At 33.5% G+C, this 17,658-nt stretch overlaps 1 protein-coding gene across 1 annotated transcript in view; it reads right to left on the minus strand.

The window, feature by feature from the left end:
- Positions 1–271: 271 nt before the first annotated feature.
- LOC127538761 (sodium-coupled monocarboxylate transporter 1-like) overlaps positions 272–17,658 on the minus strand; it is a 42,524-nt gene continuing 25,137 nt past the window's right edge. The window contains 6 exon segments of the mRNA XM_051962502.1: positions 272–394; positions 1,929–2,008; positions 6,581–6,684; positions 7,402–7,433; positions 7,435–7,608; positions 13,831–13,917. Coding sequence (XP_051818462.1) covers positions 272–394; positions 1,929–2,008; positions 6,581–6,684; positions 7,402–7,433; positions 7,435–7,608; positions 13,831–13,917 — 600 coding nt within the window.

A 17,658-nucleotide genomic window follows, 5' to 3' on the forward strand; every position in this document is an offset into this window, starting at 1 on the left:
GTCCAAGGTAGGTTGGTCTGAAAGGACCAATAAAACAACAGAAGCAGAGACAGAGCAAGACTTGATCAAAATCTCAAAAACACAATTCAATTCAAAGTCAGAACAAGCAAATAGACCAAAAAAAAACAAAAAACAAAAAAACAGGCACACAAATCAAAAGCAAAAACACGTACAAACTCTAGATGTATTTTAAGGCAAAATCTAAATTCAATTCAATAATTTTAGAAAAGTATATTTTTTTTTTAAAAAAAGCATTCAAGTTCATTCTGCATCAGTATGGCCTACTGGTTTTTCTACTCTCATCTGTGGAGTACATTTCAATATAGCTGAAGGTAGGGTTATCCATTCCACCATCTTCCTTTGTGTAAGGCTGAGGGTTCAAAATTAGTTTTTCCTAAAAGAAAAATTAAATGATTACATCAATACTTCAAGTAATGTTGATTTTCATCTGTGTAAGTATTCTTTCCACTAGTGCAGATTGCAACTTGTATATGGAATGATGTGCTAGTAAATGTTTAACAATCTGCTCCTTCCCTCCCCACCAAAATAAAAAGTACACAGCAGGCTTTTAAGTTTAATCAGTATTAATAACATTTTCTGCACCACTTCCTTAAGACAGTCAACAATAAATAAAACTCAGTTTATAGAGTTTATCAATTTCCAGGATATAAATTCTTCCACTGAAAATTTAAGCTTAGAAGGAACTGTTCCCAGCATATCTCAGCCTTTAATGTGCCTTAATAAATGGTCTTTGTGAACTGCTGGGACCACAAAAAAAAAAAAAAAATCACCTCCATCCTTCTAATGAAGAATTTCTTTGAATTTAGCAAGATTGCTCTTGGATGACGGAAAAAAAATCTGACAGTAAATTCATACTCGAAACCATTCCAAGAGACAATTTAAAATGTGAAATCAGTTACTTGGGAGGAGAGTGGAGTGTAAATTAAACAACTACTCAAATTTGACAAATTCAGAAAAAAATTGACATTTTTTCAAAATAATTAAATTCTCAAACAAACTCATTTTAGTCAACTAATAATTAAGAGTCTTAAGTGGACAGAATTTACATACTATTGTTTAAGAATTCCATATCCCCTCCTATCAAGAAAAGATACTGAAGATGAATTTTAAGGGAAGGATAGAAGAAGGGAGAAGAGGGGAATTATCTCCTATTATCATCCTGTTATTATGATGATGTTCTATTTCTTTTAAAAGTTCCATAAATTCCTGTTCTAATTTCCTATTTCTAAAATTTCTATAATTTCCTATTCCATTAAGGGAATAATGTATAACAGTCACGTATCATTAAACATTACAAGTTATTTATGAAGAGATATTTCTCCTATTTGTAATTCAGCTTCCCCTTAATTTATTGGAGGAGGTCCAAACTGCAATTCTTTTGGTATAAGGGATTCATATTGAAGAAACTCTCTACCAATTCAGATCTCCATCTGCTTTGCAACTTAATAGTTTTAGAGACTTGCCTAGGTTACTGTGAGGCTAAAACTTTCCTAGGGTCACACTCCCAGCATACATCATGAGTCCATATTTTCCTGTCCCCAAGGATGGTTCTCTCCACTATGATATGCCATATATTTCCACTTAATATATGATTTCATAAATTGCTTAATATATGACTTCATAAATTGACTGGAAAAAATGTCATCTTAATGATAAAAGAAATTTAGATAAACTGGTTTTCAGAAACTAGGCACGAAACTTTCCATTATCAATAAAATCTTCCCAAGTTGCCATCTTCTTGGCATTGTCTTTAATCTCCAAGGGTTACTTCACTTCATCAGAATGAAACTTTGGTGGAGATATCAAAGATCAATGTCTTTTTTCCCCATATTTCCAAGGGAGAAAAAATCATGACATTATTACTTTAAAATGCAGGAGTTTCTTAACAAAAATGAAAGACAACATACCCTCTTTAAAAAGTCAAAGTTAGATAAAAAATCTTCTTTAGTTAGTAGGAGACTGTCATCTAAATCCTGTTTTCTTCCTCCTGAAAAACATTGTTTTGCATTTTTAGACGTTATTTTCCATTTAAAGACAGTTTGCATTTTTAGAAAACCCAATTGTAGTCATTAGTCTGTGAAACAAAGCCAATTTTGAATTTCTAATCCAAAATTAAATTTGTAGTTTACTTAATAGTGTTTTTATAGATTGTTATGTGGATGCTAGGACACATGGGATGTTTTTCCACATACTAGAGAAAGCACAGATACTTCACAACCCTGGGTATTGTCTGAAGTTCTAGGATTACCTAATTATTTTATTTCCCTAAACTTATGGGATAGTTGGAATCTTTTGAAGCCCTTGTGAATGTTTTGTCTCAGGTACACACTTCCAAATTATTTTTTTGGTAGAAGTTAGAAATATCACATCACTAAGAATAATTTGCCTAGCAGGAATATTTTGTAATTGAGCCCTCTTTTTTTTTTTTTTAAACATTTTCACAAATCTTGTTTTTATTGGTTTACTGCTTTAAAGTCTTTAAAGAAATCAACAAAATCTAACATGATGCTACTTTAATACTTCTGGTGGTTTTTTTGTTTTGTTTTGTTTTGTTTTGTTTTGTTTTTTAAACAGGGGTCTCAGAGATAGTCGGAAAGTTTGGGACAGAATAAGAAAAAAGTTAAATTGGTAAAATAGACAAGACTAGCATCACAGAATCACAGAATTGGAAAAGATACCAAAAGACACCTAATGAAACTTTTACATAATATTTCTAGCAAATCAAATCTTCTTCTTCAGATGTCTTCTAATAAATTTCAACCACTTAATTATATTACCATAGTCTAAATTTTATTACATGTATTTGTATACAAGTCTTATTTTGACTATATATAGGCTATAAATATTTGTGTATGTATGTTTATATGTGTATATATAATATAATAAATAAATACATATATAATATTTAGATATATAATAGAATAAAAAGAATAAAATATATAACAATAAATAAATATAATAATATAATAAATATGTACATTATGTATGTTTATACATATATGTATGTATTGCATGTATATGTATAATTTGTTTCTTGATATTTGGGCTGTTAGATTTACTGTCTGTACACCCTTATGTTCTGGTAGTCCTTAATTTGCAATGAAATGCTCATCAAACCTAGATTTGAATATCTTCCATTTCAGAGAGTCTCATAAGACATCCCATTTTTTGAGTGATTTTACTTTTCAGAAAGTTCTTACTTATAAGAAGACCAAGATCTCCTTCCCCATTTTCTTCCCTATGGGACCAAGCAGACAAAGCTGATTTCTTTTCCATTGGACAACCCAAGATAGCCCCAATCCATCTTCTCAGGATAGGTTCTGGAGTTAACTACTCAATGAAAATGTGAGCTAAGGTTTCTCCATGCAGTCTAAAATAACACATTGAGAATCTGGAAGCCCAAATAATAAAAAATGAAATCTTAGATTTTGGTGGTTTGTTTACATTCTGATTAATTCCACGGGTATTATGAATAAGCAATGCTTCAGGATTCCACCCTTCAACTGGAATTTTTAAAGTCAGGAAAAAGAAAATTTTCGCATTCATAAATCTGAAGCCTATTTTTTTAAAGCCCGTTTCCTATATCAAGTTATGAAAAGGGAATTCCATAAATATTGTTATGGAGATTATACTCAGATTAAATGTTATAAAAAGGGTTTTTTGTTGTTATAAAACTGAGAAAAGAAGGAAAATTACTTAGACTATTACAAAAGAACATTACAGGCAATCAGCCAACAGAAACACAAATTCCAATGCTCTGATTGCTAATTTATATTCTTTACATTTGGTGACATTCTGGAAATGAATCAAAGGGAGCATTGTACTCTGCCACAGCTAGTAGCAAACAGCAAATCTCATTGGAATGCCCAGTTTTCATCCTATAAATGTCTAGCAGGAAACAAATGACTAGAATGTTTGTCTGAATGGCAATATAGAGGAGTGAGTAGAATAAAAAATAACTGAATGAAAAAACATGTATGAGGCAGATAGGTGGGCCAATGGATTGAGCACCAGCCATGAGGTTAGGAGGAGCTGAATTCAAATCCAATCAAAGACATTTACTGTATGCAAGTCACATAACTCTATAATTATCTCAAAGGGGGGGGGACATTTAAGGGAGAAGTGCTCTTCCATCTATTAACAATATGACTAGAATAAGAAGACAGTTTCTTCTCTCAAGGAAATCATTCACAAACCCAGGAGGCCTGGGTTTGATTCCTGCCTATGTACGATATGAACTGTGACATCATATACAAGATATGAAATAATTATCTGAAACTATTTGAATTACTGATATTAGAGTGAGTTTCCGAATAGAAAGGACCTAACACTGAAAAAACCCCAGGTCTAGAACCCACAAAAATCAAAGTCATGTATACAAAGAAAAAACCTAATATAAAAATTTTTGGATATTTATTTAAAATTTTCTTTACCATCCAATTATATTATGGCATAGTAAACCATGCCATTTAATAAGCCAACAAGAAAAAAATTTGAAGTGATCAGAAAATGTTGTTTTGATAAGACATATTCTTCTGCTTTTTAGAACCCTTAGCTCACTTCCAAGCTTGGCTCAAATGATTCAGCTTATTTGATCTAGGACTGTCTCCTTCATATCCCCTATCACATAGTAGGCTCTTTTAAAAATAGTTAATGAGTTGAAAAGAAGCCTTTACAATAGCCTCCCAATTGTTAGCACTCCCAAACTTGTGTTTCCTTTGTATATATACCTTTTTTTGCCCAAGTGGAAAATAAGCTTCTTGAGGACAGGACTGTTTTCAGTTTCATCTAAATCTTTGCAGTAACAATCATAATGCTTCATCGATGGTAGGTGCTAAATAAATACTTGCTATTAAATTGTTTTTTCCCAAATTCTCCATTTATAATTCTCTCCACCCCATGCTTTGGATTTCTTTTCCTGCTCCTCAGCAGCCCCCTTGCTATCCTGGAGAGACATCCACCTTGAGATGCACTCTCCTGATTGCAGACCCCAATTTAAGAAGGGACCCAGCAATGTTCCATCTCACTCCTAATTCCACTCTGAACTTTTTTTCCTACTCTTCCACAGAAGTCTTGTTCCTCTTTGGATATCCTCCTCTTTCCTATCCCCCTTTCCACTTCTTCTTTCTGTGTTGTCTCATACCATTAGAATTTTGTCAATTAAGTTTGTAGTTTAACCAACCCAGCATTCTGGGTAGAAACCCAATCTGTTCATAATGTATGATTTCTGTGATGAGTCATTGTAGCTCCTTTGTTAATACTTTTATTTAAAAATATTCAAAAATATTTGTAGCGGCTTTTTTTGTAGTAGCAAAGAACTGGAAAATGAGGAGACACTCATCAATTGGGGAGATGGCTGAAAAAATTGTGATATATGAAGATAATGGAATATTATTATTCTATAAAAATTGAAGAACAAACTAATTTTAGAAAGGCCTAGAAAGATCTACATGAACTGATACTGAGTGAAACAAGCAGAACCAGGAATACAAAATACACAATAACAGCAAGAATGTGTGATGATCAGCTATGAAAATCTTGGTTCTTCTCAGGAGTTCAATGTTCCAAAGCAATCCCAATAAATTTTGAATAGAAAATGCCATCTGCATCCAAAAAAAGAACTATGGAGATAGAATGTAAATCAACACATGCTATTTTCATTTCTTTTTCTGTGTTTTTTTCTCTCCCATGATTTTTCACTTTTACTCTTGATTTTTCTCTCTCAACATGAATCATAAAGTGATGTGTATTAAAAATAAATTTAAATGAATAATTTTTAAAGTGCTTCAATAGTCAATAAAAATATTGGTCTTTGACTGTCTTTCTCTGTTTTGACTCTCTCTGGTTTGGGTAGCAGTATCATAGTTGCATTTTAGAAGGAATTTAATAGATATATTTTCTAATTTTTACAAAAAGTTTGTACAATATTGAAATTAATTGTTCTTTTAATGTTGAGTAGCATTTATTTATAAATCCATCTGGTCCCATATTTTTTTCTTTTCCTTTAGAAATTCATTTATGGCTTATTCAATTTGTTTTCCCAGTAGTGGATTTCCTAAATTCTCTATTTCTTGTTCTAGTAATCTGAGCATTTTACATTTTTTAAGTAGTCATTCCTTTCATTTAACTTGTGAGATTTTGGGGAGTGTATACAGTTGACAAAATAGTTTCTCAGGATGACCTTAATTTCTTTTCTTTTTTTCATTTTTGATACTAGTAATTTGGCTTTCCCATTTTCCAAAAATCAAATTAGCTAGGATTTTTATTATATTTTACTGTTTAAAATTTCTCCTAGTTTTATTAACTAATTCAGTTCATGTCATTAAAATGTAAGCTTCTTATATTTTAGGGTAGGAACTATGTTGTTTGCTTGTATTTGTATAACTATTTCTTGGCAGAGTATAGGATATAAAGTAAGCTCTAAATAAATACTTATCTCTCTGGAGGAAATAATTCCTATGTTCTACTAACAAAACTGTAGTAAAAAAAAATTAATAGAAGTAACTATAAATTGCCATATAAATGTTACCTCAGATGGATAGGAACTAAAAATAGATACCTGTTAGGAGGCTGATGATAATTCCCACAAATATAGTGACCAAGGTTCCAACGGTACTGAAGTGCATATATGATAAGGAGTACCAATTATCCATTAGGGGAGTTCTAGGAGGCAAAAAAGGATGTTTGTTATTTATTTGACCAAGCCTCAAGGTAAAGTTGGGCAAAGCAATGAACAGCCCAAGTATTTCCTTGGAATGCCTAAAATCATAAAAGAGAGGAAGGTCCCTTTTAATTGGATATCCCTGTGGAGGCAACAAAGACAAGAATTAATAGGATGGGAGAACTAGTTGATATGGTGAATAGAGCATCAGCCCTGAAGTCAGGAGGACCTGAGTTCAAATCTGACCTCAAACATTTAACACTTTCTAGCTGTGGGACCCTCAGCAAGTCACTTAATCCCAATCACCTCAGCAAAAAACAAATAAATAAAACTTAATAGGATGAAGGGGCAGGAACAGTCTGGGATCTGTATTGTTCTAGAGTATCCCAATATAGATAGAATGCTAGATCCATTGAAGCATTTAAGCATCACCAGTCAAAAACAAATGTCCTTGAATTATAAATTTATTCCTAGACAGGATCCATAAACATTACTGAATCCAATCCTCTCATATTATAAGTGAAACCTATAGGCCTTAAGTGACCTTATTCATCATTACATAGCTAGTGAATAGCAGAGCAGAATAATGGCAAAGCAGAAATTTAAACCTACAACTTTTAATTCAAAATCCAGTAAACTTTCCAGAAGTCTTCTTTCTTCTTCCTGTCTCTCATGTAGGTTTTTTTTTTAAAGAAACATTATAAAATTTATTTCAATACCTTTCAGAACTATGAAAAGTACTAGTAGAAAAATGACCTTTCTGTGGTTGTGTTCCATTTCCCTTGGTGGTGGAAGCCAGTTATGTTACAGCCATCAGTAACGAGACTCAAAGGTAAAGTCCTCTCCGGAAGTGGGGGATAGAGTTGAGCTCCAATTCCAATCCAAAAGGAAATGATAAATCCAGCCATGAGCCCTACAAATCCGCCCTGCAAAATAGAAGTGCTTTGAGAGTCAGAAAATTGGTTGGCTGCTGTCCTTCATTTTTGAAGAGGATTAAAATGGCATCACTACACTGGAATCAAAGTATAGTGTGTCTGACTATGGATGATGAGACCAATATGAGCTCAGAAGTTCTTCCAACTTGGAAATCCTGTGACCAAAATACTATGAAAATTCAGCCGATGGTTAAATTCACCATAGCCAAAAGCAAACTCATCTTCCCTCACTAACCAGGTGCTTCTTTCTCAAGTTCCTTTTCTCTGTCAATGGCAATATTTGATCAGTTACCCAAACTCAGCTGAGCCATGGGGTACTTCTCCTCTCAGCATCCTCAGATTCTCTAATTGTCAAAAAGAAGGAGCTGGACTGGATGATCCCTAAGGTCTCCCACCAGCTCTACCATATGTCAGACACTAATAATAGTTCATATGAACATTTGGAATAGAGATGTCTCTGAACTTGAGCATCTCACACCAAGAAAGTTATTTGGGGGGGCAGCTAGTGATGCAGTGGAGAGAGCACCAGACCTGAAGTCAGGAGAATCCGAGTTCAAATTTGACCCCAACACTTAATACTTCCTGGCTGTGTGATCCTGGGCAAGTTACTTAACCCCAATAGAAAAAAAAAAAGTTACCTTTGGACTGGAAAGAAAATGAGTAAAATATTAATCACAAAAAAGCAAACTTCCTTACAAAATAGCTGTTCCAAAATGGAATGGTCTCCTTGGGAAGGAGGGTTCCTTTCACTAGAGATCTGCAAACAAAGATTGGATCATCATTCCTTGAGAAAGTTGGGTTGGAAACTGTTGGATTGACATTGATTGGGCAAGACAATCTCTGATGTCTCTTCCAACTTGAAAATCCTGTGACCAAAATACTATGAAAATTCAGCCGATGGTTAAATTCACCATAGCCAAAAGCAAACTCATCTTTCCTCACTAACCAGGTGCTTCTTTCTCAAGTTTCTTATCTCTGTCAATGGCAATATTTAATCAGTTACCCAAACTCAGCTGAGCCATGGGGTACTTCGCCTCTCAGCATCCTCAGATTCTCTAATTGTCAAAAAGAAGGAGCTGGACTGGGTGATCCCTAAGGTCTCCCACCAGCTCTAAATCCTTGACCCAATGAACTGAGTGAAAATTCTTTCCCTGACCCAATATCTCTCCTGACTTCATCTTATTCCAGGACAAAGCTAGAAAATTTTATCATGAATTGATTGAAATACCAATTTGATTCCAGATCAGATTTCATAGTTCTTTCTTACAAAATATGACATCACATCTCAGAATTTAAAAACAAACACCATTTGGGGGAGATCATCTCTATTATTAAATGGTAGTACTAGACTTGAGAAAACTTCCATTCAAATCCAACCTCAGAAACTTCTTAGTTGAGTGACCCTGGACAAGTCACTTAATCTGTTTCCTCATCTATAAAATGGGTATCATTAATAGTATCTACCTTATCAATATATTTTGAGAACAAAATAATGTTTGTAAAGTGTTTTGCAAATCTTGAAGAGTTATTTAAATACTAACAATTACTACCATTATTATCATCCTATGAGCAGCTGGACAGGTAGGTGACACAGTGGATAGAGCATCAAGCCTGGAATTAGAAACATCTGAATTGAAATACAGCTTCAGACACTATTTGTGTGACCCTGGGTAAGTCAATTAATCTGGTTTTCTTCAGTTTTCTCATCTATAAAATGAGCTGGAGAAGGATATTACAAGACATTGAAATGTATTTGTCAAGAAAATCTCAAATGGGGTCATGAAGAATTAGACACAATAGAAAAATGACTGAACTGAATGAACACCTACAAATACTTAAAAGATAGGAGTACTTTTTTTGGTACAATACAACAATATAACAGGGATTATTGCTGTTTTAAGGTGACAAATGTGATTTCTGCTAGCTTTGTGCTGTAGGATATTAGAATAAGGGAGCAATCCTAAACAGTCCCATCTCAGAAAAAAGAAATAGAACAAACTATCAATCAACTCCCTAAGAAAAAATCCCCAGGACCAGATGGATTTACATGTGAATTCTACCAAACATTTAAAGAACAATTAACTCCAATGCTAAATAAACTATTTGAAAAAATAGGGACTGAAGGAGTCCTACCAAACTCCTTTTATGACACAGACATGGTACTGATACCTAAACCAGGTAGGCTGAAAACAGAGAAAGAAAATTATAGACCAATCTCCCTAATGAATATTGATGCTAAAATCTTAAATAAAATATTAGCAAAAAGATTACAGAAAATCATCCCCAGGATAATACACTATGACCAAGTAGGATTTATACCAGGAATGCAGGGCTGGTTCAATATTAGGAAAACTATTAGCATAATTGACTATATCAATAATCAAACAAACAAAAACCATATGATCATCTCAATAGATGCAGAAAAAGCATTTGATAAAATCCAACATCCATTCCTAATAAAAACACTTGAGAGCATAGGAATAAATGGACTTTTCCTTAAAATAGTCAGGAGCATGTATTTAAAACCATCAGTAAGCATCATATGCAATGGAGAAAAACTGGAACCTTTCCCAGTAAGATCTGGAGTGAAGCAAGGTTGCCCTCTATCACCATTATTATTTAATATCGTATTAGAAACACTAGCCTCGGCAATAAGAGTCGAGAAAGATATTAAAGGAATTAGAGTAGGCAATGAAGAAACCAAACTATCACTCTTTGCAGATGATATGATGGTATACCTAGAGAACCCCAGAGATTCTACTAAAAAGCTATTAGAAATAATTCATAATTTTAGCAAAGTAGCTGGCTACAAAATAAATCCCCATAAATCCTCAGCATTTTTATACATCTCCAACAAAACTCAACAGCAAGAGATACAAAGAGAAATTCCATTCAGAATAACTGTTGATACCATAAAATATTTGGGAATCTATCTACCAAAGGAAAGTCAGGAATTATATGAGCAAAATTATAAAAAAGTCTCCACACAAATAAAGTCAAACTTAAATAATTGGAAAAATATTAAGTGCTCTTGGATCGGCCGAGCGAACATAATAAAGATGACAATACTCCCTAAACTAATCTATTTATTTAGTGCTATACCAATCAGACTTCCAAGAAAATATTTTAATGATCTAGAAAAAATAACAACAAAATTCATATGGAACAATAAAAAGTCGAGAATTTCAAGGGAATTAATGAAAAAAAAATCAAATGAAGGTGGCCTAGCTGTACCTGATCTAAAATTATATTATAAAGCAGCAGTCACCAAAACCATTTGGTATTGGCTAAGAAATAGATTAGTGGATCAGTGGAAAAGGTTAGGTTCACAAGACAGAATAGTCAACTATAGCAATCTAGTGTTTGACAAACCCAAAGCCCCTAACTTCTGGAAAAGAATTCATTATTTGATAAAAACTGCTGGGATAATTGGAAATTAGTATGGCAGAAATTAGGCATGGACCCACACCTAACACCATATACCAAGATAAGATCAAAATGGGTCCATGACGTAGGCATAAAGAACGAGATTATAAATAAATTAGAGGAACATAGAATAGTTTATCTCTCAGACTTGTGGAGGAGAAAGAAATTTGTGACCAAAGATGAAGTAGAGACCATTACTGATCACAAAATAGAAAATTTTGATTACATCAAATTAAAAAGCCTTTGTACAAACAAAACTAATGCAAACAAGATTAGAAGGGAAGCAACAAACTGGGAAACCATCTTCACAGTTAAAGGTTCTGATAAAGGCCTCATTTCTAAAATATATAGAGAACTGACTCAAATTTATAAGAAATCAAGCAATTCTCCAATTGATAAATGGTCAAAGGATATGAACAGACAATTTTCAGAGGATGAAATTGAAACTATTACCACTCATATGAAAGAGTGTTCCAAATCATTATTGATCAGAGAAATGCAAATTAAGACAACTCTGAGATACCACTACACACCTGTCAGATTGGCTAAGATGACAGGAAAAAATAATGATGAATGTTGGAGGGGATGCGGGAAAACTGGGACACTAATGCATTGTTGGTGGAGTTGTGAACGAATCCAACCATTCTGGAGAGCAATGTGGAATTATGCCCAAAAAATTATCAAATTGTACATACCCTTTGATCCAGCAGTGTTTCTATTGGGCTTATATCCCAAAGAGATACTAAAGAAGGGAAAGGGACCTGTATGTGCCAAAATGTTTGTGGCAGCCCTGTTTGTAGTGGCTAGAAACTGGAAAATGAATGGATGCCCATCAATTGGAGAATGGCTGGGTAAATTGTGGTATATGAATGTTATGGAATATTATTGTTCTGTAAGAAATGACCAGCAGGATGAATACAGAGAGGACTGGCGAGACTTACATGAACTGATGCTAAGTGAAATGAGCAGAACCAGGAGATCATTATACACTTCGACAACGATATTGTATGAGGACATATTTTGATGGAAGTGGATTTCTTTGACAAAGAGACCTAACTGAGTTTCAATTGATAAATGACGGACAAAAGCAGCTACACCCAAAGAAAGAACACTGGGAAACGAATGTGAACTATCTGCATTTTAGTTTTTCTTCCCGGGTTATTTATACCTTCTGAATCCAATTCTCCCTATGCAACAAGAGAACTGTTCGGTTCTGCAAACATATATTGTATCTAGGATATACTGCAACAAATCCAACATATAAAGGACTGCTTGCCATCTAGGGGAGGGGGTGGAGGGAGGGAGGGGGAAAAAAATCAGAAAAGAAACGAGTGCAAGGAATAATGTTGTCAATATAAAGTAATCATTAAATAAAAAATAAAAATTTAAAAAAAAAAAACTTTGCATCAAAAAAAAAAAAAAGAATAAGGGAGCAATGGAGGGAAGGAATGCTGACCTAGAGACATAGGACATGAATTAGAATCCACATTCAGTCACTTGCTATACATGGAAGCTTGGGAAGACTGATTAAGCTCCTGAAGCTTCAGTCCTTTCATTTGTGATATGAGAGGGCTAGTTTACAGCATGGCTTCTTATACTTTTTCCACTCATGACCCCTTTTTACCTGCGAAATTTGTATATGATGCTTGGTATATAGATATGTAAAATATGCATTTAAACAAAACATTTTTAATAATAAATCATAATTTCGCAATCCCTACTTCAGGTATAAGACCTCATATGGGGTTATAATCATTAGTGTCAAACTCAAATACAAACAAAGCATCTCTATGGGATACAGATTGACTGAATTTCAAAATGTGATATGATTTTATTGTATTGTATTTTTATTAATTTTGTTAAATATGATGCACAAGGGAAAGAAGATGAATATTTAACACCTGTAGTTAATATGATATCCAAGGTCTCTTCTGACTCTAAATTTGCTATTCTATTATCCCAATTGGGTCGATAAAAGCATTTTTAAACTACAAGAAAAGCCATTGACTTCAAGGACCTGGAAATTAAGTTGATACCATCATTTGGAGAATGGCTGAATACATTATGGTATATGAGTGTAATAGAATATTATTGCTCTATAAGAAATGGTGAGCAGGCTGATTTCAGAAAAGTCTGGAAAGACTTACATGAACTGATGCTGAGGGAATTGAGCAGAAGCAAGAGAGCATTGTACACAGCAACAACAAGATTATGTGATTATCAACTGTGATGGACGTGGCTCTTTTCAACAATGAGGTGATTCAAGGCAATTCCAATAGACTTACGATGGAAAATGCCATCCTCATCCAGAGAGAAAGAGAACAATGGGTCAAATCATGACATTTTCACCTTTTTGTTGTTGTTGTTGTTTGTTTGCTTGTTTCTTTTTTCCCTTTCTTGTGTTTTTTCCCCTTTTGATCTGATTTTTCTTGTGCAACATCACAACTATAGAAATATGGGTAGAAGAATTGTACATATTTACTCTATATCAGATTAATTGCTGTCTTGGGGAGGGAAGAGGAAGAGATAGAGGAAGAAAATTTTGGAACACAAGGTTTTGCAAAAGTGAATGATGAAAACCTCATTGCATGTATTTGGGAAAATAAAATACTATTAAAATTAAAAATAAATAATGAATGAATGAGTGAAGATTTAAAAAAAATTTTTTAAATAAAACCTACTAACTTGAGCTATCATGAGCTACATTTTTACCAGTGAGAAAAACTGCTAATTTCCACCACACTTTAAGGAAAGACATTATATTCACTTTTATCCTTTATAACTTACCATTGAGTTGACAAAGGGAACTAAGATGCCCAGAGAAAACAAACCCAAAAGGGGCCCACCGATGATACCAAAGACACTGATGGCTGCCTAAGAACAAAATAAGAAGTCACAAATTAGTTGTGAGAGACTCATTACAATCTAGGTCTCCAATAATGGAGAAGAAACAAGGGGAGAGATATATTAATAGTTTGGCATTCCTAAAATGGAAAAAAGGGAGGGGGGAAATGACCCTTTTTCATTGATAAACAGTCAATAAACAATTGGCCATATTAATAAAATGATTAAATTACCCAGAAACTATGTCTTTCAAACCTTTTTAATTGCCGCAGTATATATTTATATTATATTACCACACTATATATTTATACTATATAGGAATTTATTTGCATACAAAATTTTTCATAAATAATTATTATAACAATTTATATTATATATGCTTTATGTAAATTGAGATTACAAATGTTATAAATCTACATACAAAATACATTTTTAGGTTTATTCTGCATTATTAACATTTTTTTCATTGCTTCTTTAAATCTAGACATCAACAAAATAATAAATCAAGTCCTGATTTCTGAGGTATAAATATTCACATTAAAATTTTAATAATCAGATCTCTCCATTTGAGTTGGTTTCAGTGCACTTATGGCAATGAATAAAGTAAATATCAAGTCCGTCCAGGAACAGGTAAAGAAATATTAGGGGTAATTTGGAAAAAAGAGACCAAGGTGAAATATGGCCAGGGAAGTTAATATTATGAGTAAGAAGAGAACTCATTTATGGTGATAGAATAGCCTAAAAATGTTGATCCTGACACATAAGTTCACAGTGCCTGGCACAAAGTGGTGCTTAATAAATGCTTCTGACTAACAAGTGCCACTAGAATCAATGAGGATAAATCTGATATGATGAAGCCTCAGAAAATTTGACAAATGGTATGATCTGGGCAATATGGTATAGTGGAATAGGCAAAGGATTACAGTTATTTGCTCTTCCTTGTATATAAAATACCATATTGTGGTGGATAACTAATAATAACTGAGAAAATAATCTGAGAACTACAACTTATTAGCAAACAGGAAAAATGAACAAATCAATGGACTTCCCAATCAGTTCAAAGGCCCTGAATATGAATGAGACAGATTTTTATCTATTAAAAACAATCAAATAAGACCAATTAATTAAAAGAAAACAATCAACAGAATACAAGCTAGCATACAAAAATTAAATGATCTGATTTCTAATTGCAGGAAGATTAGGGGCTTTACAAATTGGGAGGGGAAAAGAGTGAGTTTCGGTCAAGTTGGGAGGAGGAACTTGGTAATAGGTTTCGGGATCTTTCTTTTCCTAGAATTAAGACATGATGATTAATTGCATTCACCTGCATTTATGAAACAATAGATGACTTGTATACCATCTAGTTTCTCATGAATGATTTGTAGAAAAAAACAACAAGCTGCAGGATAATACATGGGGCAGAACAAGATGGAGTCAGTGTTCATGCAACAGAGTCTTAACTGGCTCCTTCCCTTCCCATACCAAACCAACTTAATTTTGAATCTAGTCTTCACTATATGTTGTTAATCTCATGACATTGGGTCTTTGTACTAGGAATGCTCTCACTGCTTCCTTCAAGATTCAGCAGAAATCCCATTTTATTTAAAAAGATTTTTTTCTGGTGCCCCACTAACCTTCTCCAAGCTAAAGTTTTCCTTCTAAGATTGCCATCCATATTCTTTTTATATCTTGTATGTACAGGTTATCTCCCCCATTAGAATGTGAGCTCCTTAAGGACAGAGGAAATATTTTCTCCTTTTCTTTCATACCTCTTTCATATCTTAACATAAGAAATTCTTGTTCATTGACTGACAGACTCATTTTGCTATGTGGTTCTCAGTCACTTAATTTTTCTGACACTCAATTTAATATGAGAATAATGTATCCTTCATCTGAAAAATAAAGAGCTTGTACTTCAAGATTCTTTTCAATTCTAAATCCCTGAGATTTTGATGCTATATACATTGAGTATCATTTCCAACAATGGAATTAGGAGAAGGGAATTAGAAGCTTTGGATTATAAATTCAATTCCATTCAATGTAAGGAAAAACTTCCTAATCATTGTTGTTCAGAATTTCAGTCGTGCTCAGTTCTTTGTGATCCCACAGATCTCTGTCCATGGAGTTTTCTTGGTAACAATACTGGAATTGTTATTATTTCCTTTTCCACTGGCAATCAGGTTAAATGATTTGCCTAAGGCAAGCTAAGAAGTTTCTGAAGCTTGATTTAAATTCAGGTCTTCCTGCTTAATTTATTTGTTTAATATTTTTAAATTTTTTTATCTTTTTAATTTTTCCCCAGTTACATTTAAAATTTTTTTTTACATTTTAAAACTTTGAGTTCTATATTCTCCTCCTTATCCCCACATCCAGCCCCCACTAAGAAAGCACACATGAAGTTATGCAAAACTAAACTCAGGTCTTCCTAACACCAAACCCAGCTTTCCCCTAATCAATAGAACTGTCCAAAAAATGGAATTGTAGTAAGGTTGCTTTCACTCCAGATCTTCAAGCAGAAACTGAGTTCCATGATTATTGTATCCTCTGTGTTATAGCTATATGAGTTGGACTGGAATGATATTGCAACTCAGATTCTGTTATAGAGAATAACAGAAAGGAAGGCAATATAGCAAATATTTAAAGTTAAAATCTGAGAGTGATGATTGACTAACCAAGAGTCACTATGTATGTATCACTATGCATAGAAAGAATGCTGATGAAGAAAGTGGCAAAGGATGCTAAGTGTCAGAAAGGGTTAAAAAAAAAAATTAACAACGACCATATCTGACAAATAGTGGCAAGTACTAGTCATAAATATGGACAGAAAGGTATGCTACTAGGAATGCCACTCCAGTATTTTTTCCAAGAAAACCCCAAATGAGGTAATAACTGAAGAATAACCAATTGATGAGATAGTCAACAAAACCTGCAACTTCTGAGACCATCCCAAGATTCATGTTAGCATCAAGGCCCCAATTTTAATGAATGAAGAGGACTGGCTTTCCAGTTATAAAAATGCATTTCAACAGCCTGAGTGAACCAAAATTAGAGTATATAAGGTATAATTTGTCCCAGAAATACTTCAAATTCAACATGATAGGTCTCTACTTAACAGGGCCAAAACTCTATCTTTCTCCCCAAATCTATTCTCCTCTTATAAAATTCCCTATTTCTGCTGAAGGCACCAAAATTCTTCCAGTTTCCCAATTTTGTGACCCAAGCATTATACTCAATTTCTCATTTTTTTCCTTATTCTACATATCTAATCAATTGAAAAATCATGCCATCTTTACTTCCACATTTCTTACATTAACTGCCTTCTCTCCACTTACATAGGCTCTCTTCATGTCTCACCTAAATTATTACAAAAGCCTTGTAATTGGTCTACTTGTCCCAAATCTCTGCCTAATTCACCCTACATATAAGTCAATAAGAGTAATTTTCCATAAATACAGACATAACTATATCACTTTCCAAAACAAACTCTAACAGCTCCTATAGCCTCTGGGATACATTGAAAACTCTTCTGTTTAACATTTAAAGTCCTTAACTTCCTTCAAGAAGCATTCTATCATTGCTTTCTCTGCAAAGTTTTTCCCGATCTCAATTCCCTGTGCCTTCTCTTCTAAACCACTTTATGCTAAACTGCTTTATGATCATTTACTTTATAATTTGTCCTATATACACTAATATGTGTACTTGCTTCCTGATGAAAATCTCAGTTCCTTTGAAAAAAAGGAACTGTTGCTTTGTGTTAGTATTCTCAATACC

Source organism: Antechinus flavipes, chromosome 5 (genome assembly GCF_016432865.1).
Source record: "Antechinus flavipes isolate AdamAnt ecotype Samford, QLD, Australia chromosome 5, AdamAnt_v2, whole genome shotgun sequence".
Classification (NCBI taxonomy): Eukaryota; Metazoa; Chordata; class Mammalia; order Dasyuromorphia; family Dasyuridae; genus Antechinus; species Antechinus flavipes.